The 20,553-nt window shown below is 36.7% G+C and overlaps 1 protein-coding gene across 1 annotated transcript in view; it reads left to right on the top strand.

The window, feature by feature from the left end:
• Nucleotides 1-20,553, top strand: part of LOC127968896 (retinoic acid receptor alpha-A) — a 141,522-nt gene that overhangs the window by 81,598 nt on the left and 39,371 nt on the right. The window contains exon 3 of the mRNA XM_052570298.1: nucleotides 2,070-2,542. Coding sequence (XP_052426258.1) covers nucleotides 2,395-2,542 — 148 coding nt within the window. The 5' untranslated portion in view covers nucleotides 2,070-2,394. The remainder of the gene's footprint in view (nucleotides 1-2,069; nucleotides 2,543-20,553) is intronic.

The raw sequence follows: 20,553 nt of genomic DNA, 5'->3' as shown, positions 1-20,553 counted from the left end.
TGAAAGATTTTTATCAATATATAATGCTACATTTTGTCCAGAGCTGCTAAATTCAGTCCGGTGTTGTTAAATTCAGTCCAGACCTTCTGTATCTGGTCCTGAGATGCTGAATGTTGTCTAGCGCTGCTGAATTTGGCTCAAAGCCGCTGAATTCCATGCGATACTGATAAATTCAGTCCAGAGCTACTAAATTTAGTTCTATATACCTGAATAAGTTGAATATGGCTCTCTCTTTTTGTGTATCAACACCCAGGTTGCTTCTAGACCTCTAGTGATCCTGCTGCGATCATTCACACACATCACATATAGTGTGTTTCTGCAGGTGCATGCGCGCTGGCATTTCACGTAATTAAAGGTTGACCTTTCTAATAGAGGCACAAATGTCAAGGGGTCCTTCTCATCTGACAAGCAGGAGTGTCTAGAGGGCGGTGTGTGTGTGTGCGTGTGGGTGTGTGCTGAAGATGTTGGAAGAGCATCGAGATTTCACACTGCCCTATATTCGCACTTCCTGTTTTGTAGGCACTTTCAGTTATTATAATGACCAGCACAAACACACACAAATGCCGAAGTGCAGAAACGTGCAATCTATATTAAAACACATGACTCATATTTGTTTATTTGATCTTAACTTCATGATACGCTGTGCGTCCAGGATTCTGGCTGAGTGCTAAACATAGCTCGCAGTGTGTTGTGCATGCACACTGCACAGACCGTGTCCTTGGCTCTGATCTGAAAGGCTTCAGCGGTGCCCAAATGAATGAAATATAAGTTTGCATGCAACTGTGTGTACATGTGGCATGTGAGTGGGTTGTTCCCTGTAGACACAATTTGGACACTTTTACAGTCTCAAGGTCTGTCGGTGGTATTTTAATTACGTTTCTGGCTTCTGCTGTGTTACATCACTTATATAAACTTACATCAACTCGACATGCGGCCTTATTCAAATAAATATAGCTTAATTTTTTCTCATTACAAAATACAGGACCGGGCTGTTAAATAAATACCATGCATCAGCTTCTTTCAAAACATTTTCATTTAGTGCTTGTTTTCCAAAACTTGAGTTTCCTAATAAGGATTCGTGAGTAGATTAAATAATAAAAATGTAAGACAAAATATGAATCAATAATTAAAATATAAAGGTGTAAACACTTACATTTCTTATACATATACATATATCATAATTAAATAGATTTTTTTTTTACATTGAAGGTGTTTGGCTGACAAAAAGTTGGGGTACTCCAAATTTAGCATGTACTTACTGATTTAAAATTTTGGTAGCACTTTATTTTACAGTCCTGTTCCTCATGTACATACTATGTACTTATTATAGTAATTACAATAACTATGTAATAACTAGGTACTAACCCTGAACCTACCCCTAAACCTAACCCTACCCCATGTAGTTACCTTGTGTAACCAGAACTGTCTTAGATAAATACACTGTAAGTACACTATAAGTACATGCTAGAACACGTACTGTAAAATAAAGTGCAACCAAAATTTTCAATCTTTATGTTTTATGTAATCGCAAGTGTGTGGAGTTGTTTGACTAGTTGTATAGTTGCTTCCGTAACATCACAGCCCAGGTTTATGACCTTATTTTTGTGTAATTGCAGAGTAGTTCCCACATAAAAAAGACAGGCCTATAAACATGTTCTCAAATTGATGAAATATCTATGACCACGCCTGGCCAACATAAAAAAGAGGAACACATGACTTGGTGTCCTTTGGACATGTTGTGTGTGTAAGGGTAAGATTAGCGTAAGCACTCTTCTGAAATGATGTGGTGTTCTGGAGAGAAATTATCTTTCTTATGGTGTCTGCAACACCTGACGCAACACGCAGTGCTCTGACGGCATCACACACATCAATTTACACCATTTAATCGAAAGAATATAATTTATTTGAATTGCAGGAGGGGTGTTTAATTTGGGTGTTTATTAGGTCCTTTGTTTATTTTTTTGGGGGGATAGCGTTAAGGGATATAAAAGTGAACCACACCTTACTTTGTACAAAAGCATTCCATATTTACTTGCAATTAATCTCACTCTCTCTTTGTCCACCTGTAGGAGTTCTAACAGAAGAGGAAAGTGGAGCACATCACAAATGCTGACTCTTGGATTCATTAAACGGAATCAAATCATTTTGGAAATAAACTCAATAGGCCTGTGTGACATTGGAAACAACCCCTAAAGAAAACCCCCTGGCAACAAAAGAGAGTCACTCCTCCATTGATCTGTCTAGAAACACCGTTTTCTACCAGTGTCACAAGGAATAAGCACATCCACTCTCTCTTCTGAACGCTCTTATGGGTAAATAATCTCCAGAAAGCATCAATTTGAACATTAATTTTGGATTCTTCTGTGTGATTGTGGGCGAACTCTAGTGGTAGCCATGTCTGGTAAGGGCAACCCCAGCCCACACCTGAATGGCTTCCCAATGGCCCACTATTCCTATTTCTTTCCACACATGCTGGGGGGGCTTTCTCCAACCTCTCTGCCCACCCTACCCCTCAGTGGATACAACACACCTTCACCAGCCAGTGAGTATGACATCAATCCCTGCTCAATGAATTGTGATCGATTGATTGATTGATTGATTTAAATGTGTTGGGATTACATTTTGTATTGAGTGTTTAGATTAAGACATTCTTTTGTTGAGTGCATAACAATAAGTTTTTACATGCCATTTTTTTTTATTTGTAGTATAGCTATATCCTAAACTTTCAAATGTTCACATTACATTTTAGCATTAATGTAGTACTCTGTCTGGAGTCGGAGTCCATATTTTCGAGGTCTTGGTCTTATCATGGACTGTTTTGGCATTTAGACTTGACCTTGGACTGTTATCTGTGATGGTTTGCATGTCTCTAAACTTAAGCACAGTGTGTGTGTGCACTGCAGAGGTTTGCATGACATTGACACGAAACAGGGATTTATTAACCCCCAGTGGAAAGTTCCATTCATTATTGATTTTCATTTTTATTTTATTTTTTATTATTATGAAGAGGTCTCATCTACTTTCTATATGATTTTAAATATAAAGGTTCTGTATTGTCATCTGTGGGTCCTTGAAGAACTCTTAACATCCATGGAAACTTTTAATTGCAAAAAAGTCTCTTTATATAGTGGAAAAGGGTTCTTTACAATATTCTTCACACTAAGAAAAGATGGTTCCTTGGAAGGTTCATTGGTAACCTAAATGGTTATTCAGTGGCAGGGCTGGCCAATCCTGATCATGGAGATCTAAATCCCTTCAAGGTTAAGCGCCATTCTCTTAAAATGTGACATCAATGCCATAGAAGAAACGTTTTTGGTTCCACATTCAGTGAGCAATTCTTAAAAGAACCATTATTTTTATGTGGTCTCAGTCTGCTTCAAAACAAACTCTTGAAAACAGGCCAAAGACATCTAAATGCACCAAGAACATTATTAATGAATATTAATATTAAGCACATCTGGGTCTTTTCGTCATTGGAACTGTTTTCCATTTTGGTACAGGTGTTGGGAACCCCATCTGCAGTGTGCAACGGAGGAATTTCTGGCACTGTTTTGACTTCTTTACACATTTTACAAACTCTTTGTGAGCTCTCAGCTGGTAAAAATACCACCATATGTATACATGCAAAACAAGCACATTTAGCCCAGCACAAACCATTTTGTTTATTAGGTTCAGTATTAAAAATATCATTGTGAACTGTAAGCAAACTAGAACTAAATGTATAATTTTCTTCTTTGTTCTTGGCCTAAAGGAGAGAACAGGTGTAAACATCCAAAATAACCCTTTTCCATTATAAATAACCTTTTGTACAATGGAAGGTTTTCAGTTCTTTACAGAACCATTGATGCCAGTAAAGGACCTTTGTTGTTGAGAGTGTAACGCCGCCTTCACACTGGCAGTTGAAATCCGCTCCGTAATACGCAATACTCCCCCAGTGGACATCGTACTACACAGCTGAAAAGCTTCAGAAGCGAGTAACTTAGAACAAAAATTGGGGAGAGATTAGAACGATTGATATTGTCTGTATTGTCTGTACCAACCATTGGCTGAATGTCAGGTCAGCTAAATGTAATATAGTGGTATATAGGGCTGCAAGAACCCTGCACTCGAGCGAGAGAGACCGAGTGTGTCTGAGAGCGGGGGGCACGATATTGATTATTCATTTTAATTGTATTAACTGCCCTTATAATGTTAGAAAATCATGAAAATAAAAAAATGACATGACAACTTATCGTAAAAAAAAGTTATGAATTCAGGTTTGTTAATCAGTACCATAGCAATGCCAACTTCCGCTGGAATTGTCGGATAGGAACCACCGTCCATAGCCTTTCGCAAGAGTTCAGTTTTTTGAACGCATCCGGATGACCAACGGACACGATTTTTTTCACACCGCACTCGTTCGGACGCGGTTTGTAGCCATTCGCATGCGGTCTGCGAATCTCCATAGGAAATGAATGACTTCTGGTCATTTCGTAGCCGTATCGGAGCTGATTTCAACTGCCAGTGTGAAGGCGGCGTAAGCACAACTGAACCAGCTCGTTCAAATCTTCAGGAGCACTTAATAATTAAAGACACGTATGTTGGAAAAGGGTTGTACCTCAACTCTGCAAGAAGGTAGATCTCCAGGAGTGTAACTACTGGATTCTGCTGCTTCCAGTTGATTGTTTGAAATTAACACTTTGGGTTTGCCTGAATATCTTGAGCCCTGATTTGCAGGTAATGCTTCTTGTCAATATACTCATTGTAACTCTGCAGAAACCTCCAGTCTCATGTCTTTTATTGGACTATGGGTTAGTTGCATGGCGCCTGACTCCAGTTAGCTTTCTGAGACACATTTTTTCACCCTGCACTGTGAATGTTTACAGAGATAGTGCAGTAAAGACATAGCATTGTTTGTTTTTTACTTGTTTAAACAGATTATGTTCTAACAAACAAGTACGGTGCTGCATGCTGCCGCTGTGATCCAGACTCGAGCTGCTTCGAATGTTTGTGATGGTTAATTGAAAACTACAGGGTCAGAACTCGAGCTAGAATGATTTGACTGACGTGACTTATTGAACTTCTGGACGATGAATCTCATACTGACGGCTCTTCAGAAGAAACAGAAGTGCGATACGAATCACTTCCTCTTAGAGGCAAAAGAGTGTGTATATGAGGCTTTCATGGCAAATGATGTTATGTGCAGTGTTTACCAAGTGATGTGCTTCCTTCCCTTTCACAGAACAAACATTTCCTGCCTGTAAACAGCAGTTGGAGCGCAGGACACAAGCTCTTCCTGTGCGCACAGCTTTCTCTTTCACACATACGTTCACTCTCACTGTTATATCACTGTTCTTAACCTATTATTAACCATAACTCTAATACATTTTTGTTATATATATATATCAATTTATATTTTGGGTTGAACTGCACATTTAATGAACCGTGCTAGTTTTATATCTCTTCTATCACTCCACTGTATCATTTTTAACACCTACATTATAGCACAGTAGGTATATTTAACTACTATGTACTAACATTTACCCCACCTTAAACCTTAGGGTTGTGGGTTCGAGCCTCGGGCCGGCAATACCATGACTTAGGTGCCCTTGAACAAGGCACTGGACCCCCAACTGCTCCCCGGGCGCCGCAGCATAAATGGCTGCCCACTGCTCCGGGTGTGTGTTCACGGTGTGTGTGTGTTCACTGCTGTGTGTGTGCACTTTGGATGGGTTAAATGCAGAGCAAGAATTCTGAGTAAGGGTCACCATACTTTTATTTTTCATTAGCACAGGTGTTGTATTTCTTTTTGGAACTGACTGATCAGAGGCCACATTGATCAATCATTGACATTGATTGAGCTTATGCACCTCAGTTTGAGCGAGCAGTGCCAAAATGATTGCCATTTTTATCACTCAAAAACTGAAAACACCAGCATAGATCATTGAGGCCTACAATCCCTTCCAAAATACAAGTTGACAAAAAGCCAGAATTCAAGATTTAGTCATAATATACGTAGCATAATGAGAGATTTACAATACATTTTTTTAAAAGGATGGTTATTTTTGACTGGGAGCACCAAATTAGATCAATGGTTTTCAGCACAATTGAAGCGATAAATGCAGTTTAACTATAAAAAGCTTGTTTAGTTATAAAGAAGCTCAACATTTTCATGTTGTAATATGAAAGAAACTGTTGCAAAAGTGTGTGTTATTTGGAATGTTTTATGTGTCAATACTGGTGCGTAAATGGCAAGGTGGATGTGGTGAAAGTGGTCACCTTAAGGTATGTGTGTGTTTGTGTTAGTGGAGCAGGTGGTTTTGCTCGATCTTGGTGGTCCCCTGTTGAGAGGGGGTCCATGTGGGTGGTTCAAACCAGACTAAATGTGAAAGGGAACTCTAACACACAGTCACGATAGTTTACTAATATTGAAAATCTCATAGCTGTCACAGCAGCTCCAGTGTGCTTTGCCTTTTTGTTTTGTTGTTCTATTTATTCTTAGAAACCGACTGTTTTTGCATTGTGCAAACATTTTTAAAAACTGATCTGAATTTTTGAATTTGACTGATTTAGTATGTTATGTGGGGAATTGTGTCAACAGCTGCTGGGTGTGTGTGTTGTGCAGAAGTATCGAGAAATGGATAGCTGTTTTTTTTCTGTTTTTGTGTACGGCATATGGTATAACTTGAGACAGGTTGCTGCATATTCACATTACTCATATTTCACTCTATATTTCATTTCATCCATGTACACATTCATCTGTGAGCACTGCATAAAGAATGTCAGGTTTGCGAGACCCTGGCCCGTGTCCAAAAGATTTACTGAACAACATTGCATGTGTAGGATGTGGTGGTCTTCTTTAATGAGATGCCGAAATACTTTACCTTCTCTGGACATTTTAAATGTTTTTATTTTTTTTTCAAATTCATGTACCAGTTCCATATGACGTTTACATATTTTCTGGATTACAGGCATGTGGATCAGAAGATAAAGCAACTACCAATAACATGTAGGCTATTTATCTATTTGTGCATCAGATTATTTTCTTCTGTAAATCTGTCTGCACACCCATTTCACCCAAGTGTTTGATTTGGATCAGTGTAAAGATTATTCAGGTAATTTACTGTGTGTTACCTAACTACTTTATAGTGCAACCATTAACTCAACTATATTAACAGTTTTATGATGTTATAAAGAGGTCTGCTTAAATAACAGGTCAGGGTCAGGTCTTTCTCTCGCCTGATACATTAAAAACCACAGAGGGTGTTAACTAACTTGAAATTTATTTTAAAAGCCATTTTTTATATTATTTACTTAGTCCCTGTATGAGTATCTATTTTTTTAGTGTTAGTAATTTAATAGTAAACATTCAGTTAAATGCCAATGTTTATCCCTATGCTTTTAGCCACATCTATTAGCATGTGTTAGCAAATTATATTCAAGCCAAAATATGTGTTTTATAAATTATAAATGATATATAATAGTTCTGATTTTACATTTATGCTTTAATTCATTATATGTATTGCTAAAGTGATATTTGAAATTTGTTTTTGTTGTTGAATATTTAAATGCTCAATTGCTCAAAAAATTGACTGAAAGCATTTTAAGTATGCATTTCACAGGTTATCAAAATCTTCTTTTTGTCCATCTTACTAAGTTAACAAGCCAGGTTTTTCAAATTTATGACCAATGAAATCCATTTAAACGTCAAAAATAACTGGTCTAAACTATAGTAATTTGTCTTGGTGAATAGACCTCAGTCACCACCACACAGAGCTTTTGACCCAAAGCAATATTACTCAATTATAAACATAGCTGAAGTGTCTGTCCACAAAAATACTTAAATGCAAATGCATTGGAATGCAGCACTGAAAGAGTATTTATTTAACATCTAGTATGTTCTAATATTGCCAATAACAATTACTTTTTAATTTGATTAGTTAAGTGCAATTTATGTGGAATCTTTATTGTAATTTAGCATTTTTGGCTAGATACAGTGTAGATACTGACTTACTGATCATACTTGGAAATAAAAAAAAATAAGATTTACTTTCAAACATTTCATAAGACCCTGTGATGTAAACCAAACATTTGCAGCTTGTAGCCATGGAGACTGATATTTTGGATAATAGTATAGTTCTACTATATCAATGCAAAAAAGCTTATGGAAATGATTGGCTTCGTTTTACAGAAATAAAAAGCTAATCAGAAATCTCTTCAAGATAAGAACTGCACAGTTTATTTTCCCTGATGTGTTTATCTTGTAAGCTGACAGTAGCCACACACACACACACACACACACACACACATACGCTGATCCTTCTACACTGGCCTTTCCACCACTGATTATGCAAATTGTCCTATGCTCTCCCTCCTGTCCTGTCTGTGAAAGAATGAGCTGTATTTCTGTAATCCTGGATGATTCCATTCAGTGGTGAATCATTCTTCCTCTTTCTCTATCTCTCTCTCTCTCACACACACACACACACACACACACATTCTCACACACAGACACAGGCCTTATGGGGATTTAGCTGTAAATACAGCATAAATACACTATCATAAACTTCAGTGTACTGGCATTAAATACAGCCATACTGAAGCTACAGCAGAAAATATAAGTGCTGATTTGGTCTATTTGTGATGTAGTACAATGGCCATTTGTTATATTGCCTCTCTGCTACTACAGCAGATTTTTCCGAATCTGAATACTTTATCTGCAAACCTATATTGACCCCTGACTGCAAAAAAAAAAAAAAAAAAAAAAAAAAAATTCACTCGCTGAACCCACATTTCAATAGCATTTTCAATCAGAAAATGTTCAGGTTGGTCCAGCCAGTGCGCATGTGCAATGTAGGCTAGACTACGTTTCACATAAAGAGTTTCGTGTAAAGACCATGTAGCCGATTTGTTATTTCGTTTGAATGGTGGGATTTACTTTACTAGCGACTATATATTTGGTGTTAATAATACCCGTGGTGGAAACTGATGTGTAGGTTTGTTTGGATCACCATCCTTCTTAAAGTTTTTCTGTTTATTTGTCTTCAGAGTGAGTCATTTCATCGTCTTTTCTGCGCAGTTGTAGGCCGCTCCCCATTGGTGAAGATCAGGTGAGCTTGACTTTACAGCCCTAAAGGTGAACGATCACTCCGAGGCTCTCATAAACCTGTAGAGCTGTCTCTCTCTCCTCTCATCCATCATTTGACCCTTCCCTTCAGAGACAGGCAGTGAGATGTGGGACGAGTGAGAGAAGAGAGCTCCGAGGCACTCTAAATCTCCAGCCCCCTTCACTGAAGAATCAACCGCCAGAGGAAGGAATTTCCTCTGTCAGTCTGCTCTCCCTTTCCATTCATTTTTTGTCCACACCTTCCTCAGGAGTGAGGGTGTCCTGCAAAACTGAGAGAAAGAATAAGAGATGGAAACTTTCAGAAAGGGGCCAAAGCAAATAGTCCGAGTGTGGAATGCTGGGAAAACTGATGTTTGCATAGGTCTGACTCAAATTCTCCAGTCTGAATTACTAAAAACAGTCAGGCGAAACAAAGGATTTGGTAGTGGCATTTGCTGTATAGTTCATTCGGCTCGGATTACATGTGTCATTATGTTCCAAAATGTGTTATTTCTAATCTGTTTTCAGCATTGCCACAAGTGCGCACACGGAATTTGCAGACATTAGCATAAAGTCTTTCCCTTCAGGTCAATTATTGTCATGGTTGAACAACAAAATGAAGACAATTTTGCTGAACAAGTTAGTCATAGTTGAACTGTCAACCTTACTAACCTTACATACAACTAACTGCACTTTAGATTGGGACTGTGCGCTAGCATTCTTGTTTGTGTTTGCATACTAGTGTGAAATATGTTTCTGGCCTAACACTGGCTGTCTGTCCTCTTAACATTTGTAAAACATCTGTTATGTATCTGCAAAAGTCATGTGCAGTCTTTTTTAGTTTTAAGCCCTTGAAACAAACTTTGCAAAAAATGTATTGTCCTTGTGCTTATTTGATAAGATTGGAAAAAATGATTGTATCTTGATACTGTTTTAAATATTGCAGATAACAAAGTTAGTACAGCATACTTAAAGCTATAAGAGAGTTTGATAGTACATGCCAAAATGGTCGTGGTTTTTGGTTAGCTATTTTCGTTGACATCTATTGAACCCTCTATTGAACCCTTTTGCTAAGGGAATTTTGGGTTCTAAATAAAGGATATCTTCAAAGCTTTATGTTTACATGTCATGTATGTTTATTTAATCAGACTTTATGATATATGTATATGTGGTATATGATCTAGCTCTAGGGCAGTAAATTAAATAGACATACTGTAGTTTACCCAAAATAAAATGAATCACCCTTGGCCTATTCACCAGACGTTCTGGTGCATTTTATACACTTAAGCCCAAAGTATACTTAGATTTTTATGTGTACACTGTATACAGTGTGCGTAAATTTGCCTTGGCCTATGTTTATACTTCAGTATTGCTAGACAGTTGTCAGCATAATCTACCTAATATTTCAATTAAAATTATATTTGAAATAATGTCAGAAAGGCATTGGCCCGGCTGCTGTTGGTAAATAACAGAGTTGACATTTTACAACACAAGTACGTTGTCATATTGTCACAAACTATATCCTAATATGTAGTGAGCCAGGATCCTTACCAGTGCCCAAAATTGTGTACACAGTGTACTAATACATGACCTAGGGATCAAGTGAGCTGGTTGAAACACACTTGAAGATCTTCAGGATCACTAACACCAGACAGGTGTGTGAAAGTAGATTTTAGAATTGCGAGATATAAAGTCAGAATTGCAAGCTCACAATTTAGATTTATTTATTTTCAAGTTGTAAGTTTGTATCTCACAATTCAGACTTTTTATTTCTCAGATTTTTCAATTTTTTCTCAGAATTGTCATAAGCTTGGAATTCAGATTTTTTTCTCTGTATTCTGAGATATAAACTCGTAATTCTGACCTTTTTTTCTCGCAATAGTGAGTTTGTATCTCACAATTCTTTTTCGCAAACCTTTTTCCTCAGAATTGTGATATATACTAACAATTCTTACGTTTTTCTCAGAATTGTGTCATTTGAACTAACAATTCTGACTTTTTTCACGCAATTGTGAGTTTGTAACTCGCAATTCTGATTTTTTTCTCAAAATTGTGTCATTTAAACTAACAACTCTGACTTTTTTCTCAGAATTGTGCCATTTAAACTAACAATTTTGACTTTTTTCATGCAATTGTGAGTTTGTATCTCGCAATTCTGACTTTTTTTCCCCTCTGAATTCTGAAATATAAACTCGTAATTCTGACTTTTTTCCCACAATTCTGAGTTTGTATCTCGCAATTCTGACTTTTTTTTTCACCGAATTCTGAGATATAAATTTGTAATTCTGACTTTTTTTTCATGCAATTGTGAGTTTGTATCTCGCAATTCTGACTTTTTTTTCCCTCTACATTCTGAAATATAAACTCGTAATTCTTTTTTTTCCCCCACAATTCTGAGTTTGTATCTCACAATTCTGACTTTCTTCTCAGATTTGTGTCATATGAACTTGTAATTCTGCCTTTTTTCTCAGAATTGTGTCATATAACCATTTTGCGAGTTATAAAGTCCAGTTCTCCAGTTACAATTGTGAGGGAAAAAAAGTAAGAATTGTGAGTTTGTATCAGGCAGTTCTGAGGAAATAAGTCATAATTGCAGGTTTTGGATCTAACAATTCTGAAAAAAAAGTCAGAATTGCAAGATGTAAATTCAAATTGTGAGAAAAAAGTCTGAATTGTGAGATAAAAAGTGGCAATTAAAAAAATATTCAGTGGCAGAAATATTCAGTGCTTCCATAGTTTGTTGATGGCCTAGACAGTTTAAATGCACCCTAGAAAAATAGCAGAAATAGATAAAGGCAGGGCTGTGTGAGTGTGTGTGTGAAGTGTGTTATTCCAAACTGTTTAGATAATTGAAGCATTTACACAGTGTGGGTGCGAAACAAGCCATCTGGTTTGATTTACGCCAATATTGCTTTAATTAGTGAGTAAGTGTGAACGTGTGTGTATTTCTGTATGTGTGTTTTAGCACACGAGTATGCAGCTGTTGTTGTGTGTGTGTGTGGACAGATAGCACAAATACTTGTTGTGTTGTTGGACTTGTCAGGATTGTTTGGACTTGATACGGTGGATTTATTTTGCTGATGGTTTGGATTTGGTTTGTTGATGGTGCCTGGAGTTCTCTGAGCTCATGTTTAAACTCAGTAGGATTAGTTTTTTTTCCAATAAAGAACTGTTTGCGAACAGGAAGGTATCCTGCTAATGTTTGAAAAGCTCTTTGGAGTTTGGTTTTCAATTCCTGTAAGAGGAATAATGGATTTCTCTATTCGCTGTCAGGCAGTGTTCTGCATTTATATATCTGCTCTTCTGCTGTGTTCTGCACATGCTATATGTCTTGCTAATTGAAAGCAGCTTTTAGTATGTGTGTGCTGATAGATGTGTATGCGTGTGTAGACCTTGCTCAGACAGTGCAGACATGGCTAATTTTCCTCCATCCGCATGAGGCTGCTCACTGCTGGATCTAATTGACCCTCTGCTCCTCATCAGCCATTTCTCTGTCCTTCGGTTCCTCCTCTTCATTCCTTCCTCTCCCTCCTCCTCCCATCCTTTGTAGCTTTTCTGTAGAGATTTTAGTATATAAGGCTTTGCGTATCATTTTTGTGCAAGCAGAAGCATGCATGTCAGTTATTAGTGGTTAACTAAAACTCAATTTTTTTTTAATTTGTGTGTGTGTGTGTATATAAAGATATATATTAGGGCTGTCACTTTTAATTCGAAAATCGATTGCACAATAGATCGGACCAACCAAAAAAAGTTTCGAAAATTTAAATAGGGAATCGATTTTAACCAAATATGTACACTATTAATTTTAAAAGAATTAAACAATAAAAAATATAGATGTAACAAAACTCACAAACAAGCAGAAAAAGAAAAAAAAAAGAATTCCGAAAGTGCAGTATGCGTTGCGAAAGCTAGACAGAAAATACCAGCAATTTTAAGCGCCTGTAAGTCCCAGTGACGTCGAAAGCGATCTCTTATGCTGCGCTCACATTAAACGCGAATTGAGCATCTGGCTTAATGATTTCAATGTTAAGTCAGTGTAAAGACGCGTTTACGTGCGTCTGGAGGTCTCGCAATATTGCTGACTTGTGCGTTTCCAGCGCTCTTTACGTTCGTCCGTTATTTGATGTTGAAAAAGGAAATGTCTTTTTTTTAGATATGGAAAATCGATTTTACAATCGATTCAATGAACACTTATGTCTTAAAAATCGAAAATGATCTTTTCACAAAAGTGATATATATATACACTAAAAAGTCTGAAGTAACACTGACACATAGCTGTTTATTATTTGTGTGCATTTAATAAGAAATTAATAAGGAATTTTACTAAGCCTGTAGCTGCCCGGAAAATCAGTAAAATTACTTATCATACAGTATATTACATACAGTATGTATACGCATATACACCCCCCCCCCACACACACACACACACACACTCTAGAGCACTAGTTCAGCTTCCTCTGTGTCTTATGGGACTTCAAACGCTGTGGGCACTGTTAGAAAGGAGAATTTATTTTCCGTAAGCCTCTGATTTATTAGATTGAGAAATGAAACCACAAATCAAACAGATATTATTCCTTCCAGCTTTAGCAGGAACAAGTTAAATTACTAACAGGTCTAGATGTGTAGGTCTCTGTTCTACAACATCATGGGGAAGAATATTAAAGCATCATGAGGGGCTCCCAACAAAAGATACCTTTATTTTGGCCAAATTCAAGGCAATCCAAGCACTCATTCTTGACATTTTAAAGGCACGGTAGTAAAATAGACTGTATACTTCTAAGGAACAGGAATCAAAATACTCATGAACTAAATAAAATTTTTGGTGCAAGAAACCTTGACTAACATTATAAGTGGACCTCAGCAGAAGAAATAAAATTATAACAGTGTAACCTATAATAAACCTTTTCAATGGATAAACTTAAGTTGCTGAAAGAAACTTCAACGGCAGATAACAAAAAAATGAAGAGGAGTTTGTGTGGATAAAGAGGGGATTGGGGACTATGGGGGAAGACAGAAGAGGAGAGAGGGAATTCTGTCAGTAGATAAATTAGACAAAGGAAGCAGCATGTGATGGCTCTCACAGAGACCGTTTGTCTGTATATGTGTATCTGTGATATTGAGAATGTCCTTTTATTGAGTTTTTCCCTCACTGAGTGCATGTGTGGGTCTTTTCTTTTTTTTTTTTTTGTAACCCTGACTGTGAAATCACCCGGTCTTAAATTGTGGGGAAATCTCAAAACTGTGTAGTTAACATACTAAATAATGTCTTAAAATAAAGTTTTCTGTAGTCAGTAGTTCTCAACTATTGTGTAATAAGTTTGGTCTGGTTCGCTAACAGCAGGGAAAACATGGCTACATTTAAATCACAGGAGTATACATACAGTCATTAGTTTGATACAATATTAGTCAAAGGAAAATTGCCAACTTAATATAAACTATTAATATTGAATGATTGAGATATATAGTATATTCAAAAGTCACAATGATATAGTGCTATTAATACAGGAAACATCTTTATTTTTAGTGATTTGACTATTAGTATCTCTCTCTCTATCTGAGTGTGTGTGTGTGTGTGTGTGTGTGTGTGTGTGTGTGTGTGTGTGTGTGTGTGTGTGTGTGTGTGTGTGTGTGTTATATTCTTTAAGGCCAAATTATGTTTTTTTTTTTTATGTTTTATTAATTGCGTCCCTTAGTTTATGACGATGCACACATTCTACACCCTCCTGCATCAACTATTCCACTAATAAACATATTTCCAAAAACGCACATATAGATATACAAGCTTTATAATTTTTACTTGACAGTATACAAAGTGTACAAAATCGAAATTATGTGGTTTAATAATTACAATTACTAGAGCAGTCAGATACCGGTATATGTGTTTTGTCTTTCTGAATTGCCTCTGTGTTTTGTTTTAGGAGCGAAGGATCTAAAACTGAAAAGGCATTGGTTTTTCAACAATTAATTTTTCTTACAGTATATACAGTATGTTGAAATATATCAAAAATGAGTAAATGATCAAAGTAGCTTACAGTCATAAATATACACAAATTTAGTGGTCTAGAGTTTTCCAGCTACCCTTAGATCACACTCTGGGAAATAATTTATCCAATGGAGCTGTCCAGACTATCTCTCTCTCACTCCTGCCATCTTTCTCTTTCCAGCCAAATGGGAGGAATTATGGATGACAGAGGAGGAGAAGGGAACAAGGGAATGGAAAACAGGAGGCGGGTTAAAAAAGTGATTAACATGTAATTATTGTGCTAGTTTGATTTAGAGTGGCGGTTTTTCCAGAAGATATTGGGAGTACCACACACACACACACACACACACACACACACACACACACACAGAGAGAGAGAGAGAGCTCTCATTCTGATTTAATTTTTGAAAATATACACTCACAGTCAGCTGCTATATTGTAAGTGCTGGAATGATCTCACTACTGATACTGGTGGTCAGTCCAGTGTGTGTGTGCGCGTGTTTTTGTGACATATCAGGACACAACTCTGTAAAGTGACATGGGTATGATACAGGTATTACAAGGAGAGGGTGACTTATGAGGACATAACCCATGTCCCCATTTTTCAAAAAGCTTATAAATCATACAGAATGAGGTTTTTTTTTTTTTTTTTTGAGAGAGAGAGAGTAAAAATGCACAAAGTTTCCTGTGAGGGTTAGGGTTAGGTGTAGGGTTGTTGTAGGGACATAGAATATACAGTTTGTACAGTATAAAAACCATTACGCCTATGGGATGTCCCCACTTTTCACAAAAACAAACGTGTGCGTGTGTGTGTGTGTGTGTGTGTGTGTGTGTGTGTGTGTCTGTGTGAGCATTATTTTCTTTTTAGATTTTAAAGAACTTTAGATTTTGTGTAACCATGTCACATGACCTTTCTACAGTCTGTGTGTCCAATAACACACATAAAACATTGCAACATATTTGGAAAAAAATTACTCTTTTTAAACAGCAGCTTCCAGCTGAAGTGAACACTAGGGGTAATAAAAAACTGTAGCATTCTAGTGCCACTCACCGGACATTTCATTTCCAAACTTCCGCGATACATACTAAACGACCAACGTAATAAAATGACGTCAGATTCATGTTTATCTGTTTTGGATAAAACCAGTTTAGTGTGTAATATAATGTGGAAGAAACAATGTTATATCATTTCACAGAAATGTCAAAACAGGCATGTTTTCCTGTGAGTAAATATTATGAGTCTAATATTATAAGTCTAGAGTGATAGAATCATTGATTTCATATCATCACCATGTAAAGCCAATAAACTGCAAACATATCCACAATTGTGTCCACCAAGAAACTTACACCCATTTCAAAGAAATAATTAGAGAATACCATAGTTTTTAATGGAAAATGTATATAAGTGCTTTACTTAAAACATCACATTTCTGCTATTAAACCATCCAATCAACCCATGAGACCAGGTAGCAATCAACATACCCCATAGGCTAGCGCATTTCAAGTGCATTTCAAGTCTAAAGTTATCACAGACTGTTGCTTCCAAACTTAATCCTGTGCTGATCCTAAAGTGGTCATTCACTAGAACAAGAGAAGTGTGAGTTCATGGTAGTTTGACAGGAGCTTATGTTTCAGAATCGTTCTTTCTATCTTAGATGTTCATTCAAACACTCACATACTAGACATCACACAACATGGTGAAAACTATAAAAAGAGTGTGTTCATCATGTTGTCAGAGCATGTGTGTGTGTGAGAACGCAGAGCGGAGGTTGCGTGAGGATGAGTAGATAAATGATATGCTTTTGTGTCACACATCTAATGGTGAGAGGTCAGCAGTGTGTGTGTGTGTGTGTGTGTGTGCGCATTGTGAAAGGATTTTTGTCTAAACCTTTGTGAGGCCTGACTGAATATGTGCTTATGCTGCAACTCTTGCACGTTGCGTTGCACTAATGTAACTCCTAAAACTCTCAAATATCATCACAGTGTTGCATTGAGAGAGACACAATAGTCACGCCCAGGGGAATGTACATTGAAAGGTGTGTGTGTGTGTGTGTGTGTGTGTGTGTGTGTGTGTGTGTGTGTGTGTGTGTGTGTGTGTTGGTTAAAGGGACCTGCCCTCCTTTGCTGGCTGTAGAGAAATTCTGCAGACTTCTGCAGACTGGCTTTTAATATGAATAAATTTGTTACAGAGCGTTGAAAGCACTAAAGTTTACTGATATATTATGAAAGGGTTGATGCTCAGAAAGCTGGGCAATGTAACTGGTGACTTTATATTATCCTGCGTACTACATGATTAAGCACCAAATAACTAAATGAACATTAAATATTGATTAGAGTTAAACTGAAAAAGAAAGTGAGCGTGGTGTGATATGTGAAACTAGCTCATCTGTATTACCAATCATTTGGACAAAAAACTGTTTGTATTTTTGATTTGTGTTAAACTTATGAGAAGAACCAGAGTACAGAGTGATTCAACACATGTGAAACTAGAACAGCTGTCTTTGATCATTAGTACAAAAATCAGTTATACTTTTAACACTATTATATTTTAGCAAAACTCCAAAAGAAAATGTACTGCAGTTTCCAGCTGAAATAAACACTAGTGGCAGTAAAACACAAATGATTACATGAAAGATTAGTTAACAATAATGATGCTTCTTACTTATTCTTGCAGAGTTCCTTCTGCCATAATGCATGACTTGTAAACTAATACATTTTGATGTTTAAATCTCATAACCTTCAGAACTTAAACCTTCATATGTATTTTTTTCCTGACATAGTAAACTTGTTTTAACTCGCTTACAATGTGATGCATTAAAACAGTTCCGAACTGCTGCTATGTTTACAGCAATCAACGTAATGAAATGTTGCCAGATACACTTTCATCTGTTTCAGAAAAAACTGAATACACTTAAAGCAGCACTTACTGGACGGTTTTACTTGTTGTTGCAAAACGTGCAAGATGCCATGTAATATTATTTTGCAGTAATTATACCACAGGCACGTTTTCCCAGTGAGCCTTGCTTGCATTCAATTTAAAGACTCTTGTCTTAATGTATCCCAATATGGCGTCGTTATGTTAATTTGTTAGCTAACAGCTACTACAAATTCAAACATGATGCTAATTTCAGACAATTTTGAATTAAATGCTTCAAACCAACATCTGTTTAATTGAACTTTTGACTCAAAATCTTATAGATGCTGAGATATAGACATTATGATTCCCTTTGTGAGACAGTGTCCCCATTCTCCCATGCATTGTATTTAAACATTTATTCACTATTTTGAGATTCAATTATAATGAGGATGACCAAGCAAACAAAAATACAAAGGGTCAAGATCCAATTAGCCAAGGGTCGAGATGAATCAATTTTGAATTTCATGAGAATTTACAGAATGTTTTAGCCACTTAAGACTCATACAGCCAAATATATCCCATCCAAAAATGGCATTGTATTTATGTAACATGTATGATATCTCATTAAAAATCATTGTAAATCTAGTTTGGGATCTCTAGTTGACTATTGCCTACTGAATTATTATTACCATTTTTGGTCCCACTTTATATTAGGTGGCCTTAACTACTATGTACTTACATAAAAAAATAAGTACAATGTACTTATTGTGTTCATATTGTATTGTAAAACACTTTTGCTGCTATTGAGGTGGGATGGGGGTAAGGTTAGGGAGAGGGTTGGAGGTACGGGTAAGTTTAAGGGTGGGTTAAGGTGTAAAGTATGGGTCAACAGTTTAATTATAAATGTAATTACAGAAATTAAATACAGATGAAATTACATGTAGTTTTTTTTAAAAATATAAGTACAATGTAAAAACATGTATGTACACAATAAGTTCATTGTACTAAATGATTAATTAAAATGTAAGTACATAGTAGTTAAGGCCACTTAATATAAAGTGGGTCCCAATTTTTTTTCCGTTTTTTCTTTTTTTGTTTGCATTTGAAGGTAATACATGATATTAAATAAAAAAAATAATAGTAGACTAAATATATATTCAATTCTTAATTTAAAACAAATAAAAAAGATCTCACTGGTTAGGTTTTTTTATTTTTTTAATTTGCTGTATGGGGAAATGCATGTTACCTTCCCCCACCCAACAACCTGGTTTCATCAAGACGTCCTTCTCTGTTTCATTTAAATATGCTCCCTCTCTATCTTTACCTGTATCTCTCATTCTCTCTGTTCTATCAGTGGCTGGGATCGGCCGGGGTTCACTCTGTGTGTGATGGCTTTATTTGCTCTAATGATCAGCTTCACCGTCAGTGGGATGAGCTAATGAATTCTAGAGTGTGTTTGGATCGGCTCAAATCTGCTGATATAGCGGCCTGTGTCCTTTCAGCTCTTATCAAAGACATTTAAATGCTAATCAAGGGCCATGGTGACCCCCAACATGATGCCCGATGTGCTTCAGGGGGGCCGTTATCTCAAGTGTCCTGCAGTTAAGTGCGCGTCATGAATGCGAGTCATGTTAAATTAGTCTACTAAATTAATTTACTAGACACTAAAACAGAAGAAGACGTAGTGAGTCTATATGCATTACTTCGGTGGTCTAGGATGAGTTCGCTCTGCAGCTAGAAGACCACACTTCACACATTCTCACTATCTAACCCAAACACACACACACACTCACATGCTCCTCCTCTTCTTTCTTCTTATTGATATGCTGATCTTCTTCTTTTCTCTTTAATGAAGAGGTTTGGAATTTATCCATTTCATTACCCCCAGCCCGTCCCCCACAAACACCCCCTGGGCTCTGGGGTATTTGTCATGGGGCAGGGATGAGGCTTTGTTTGCTGGATTTCTGATGTGCTATTAGCATCTCAACTGATTCTGACAGGACAGGCTCATTTCTATAGCTCACACTTATCCAGATCACACACACACACACACACACACACACACACACAAGACAGAGTCATCAGTGCTACTGTGAATATCAGCTTAATGTCAACTGCATTTAAGTGGTTTGTCACTGCTAAGTGTGCAGGTCATTTCCAGTCTAATGTTAGTGTCCCATCATTTGCACTTGCAGTTTCTAGTTAAGATTTAATAGTAATTTGGGAGGGAAAAAAATGTCTACTGATGACATTACAATGGAGTGGCTTTTAGCTCATGACTGTTAGAATTTAGACTAACATCTATATGCTAGTGCACTCCTAAAAGTTGAGTTATCTTTTAGTGGATAAACATTTAGAAAATCTATTGTTTCTCTTCATTTTGTCCAATCAAATGCTCTCAGGAATGAGAACTGTAAATAATTGTAATAATAATTAACAGGTCAGTGTCTACCTACATACTTTCCTGCTGAACAATGACATTTACAAGATTGGAAAAATCATTTTATTAAAAATACAAATACACATTCGTCGATACTTACATTTTAATTTTTCTATTTAAAAAAAATCGCATAGACATTAATGGAAATCTGAGATGCTTAGGTACAGTAACTGTTCATTTTGAAATAT

The sequence above is a fragment of the Carassius gibelio genome, chromosome B12 (assembly GCF_023724105.1).
Source record: "Carassius gibelio isolate Cgi1373 ecotype wild population from Czech Republic chromosome B12, carGib1.2-hapl.c, whole genome shotgun sequence".
Classification (NCBI taxonomy): Eukaryota; Metazoa; Chordata; class Actinopteri; order Cypriniformes; family Cyprinidae; genus Carassius; species Carassius gibelio.
This window is presented reverse-complemented; position numbering and strand designations above follow the sequence as displayed.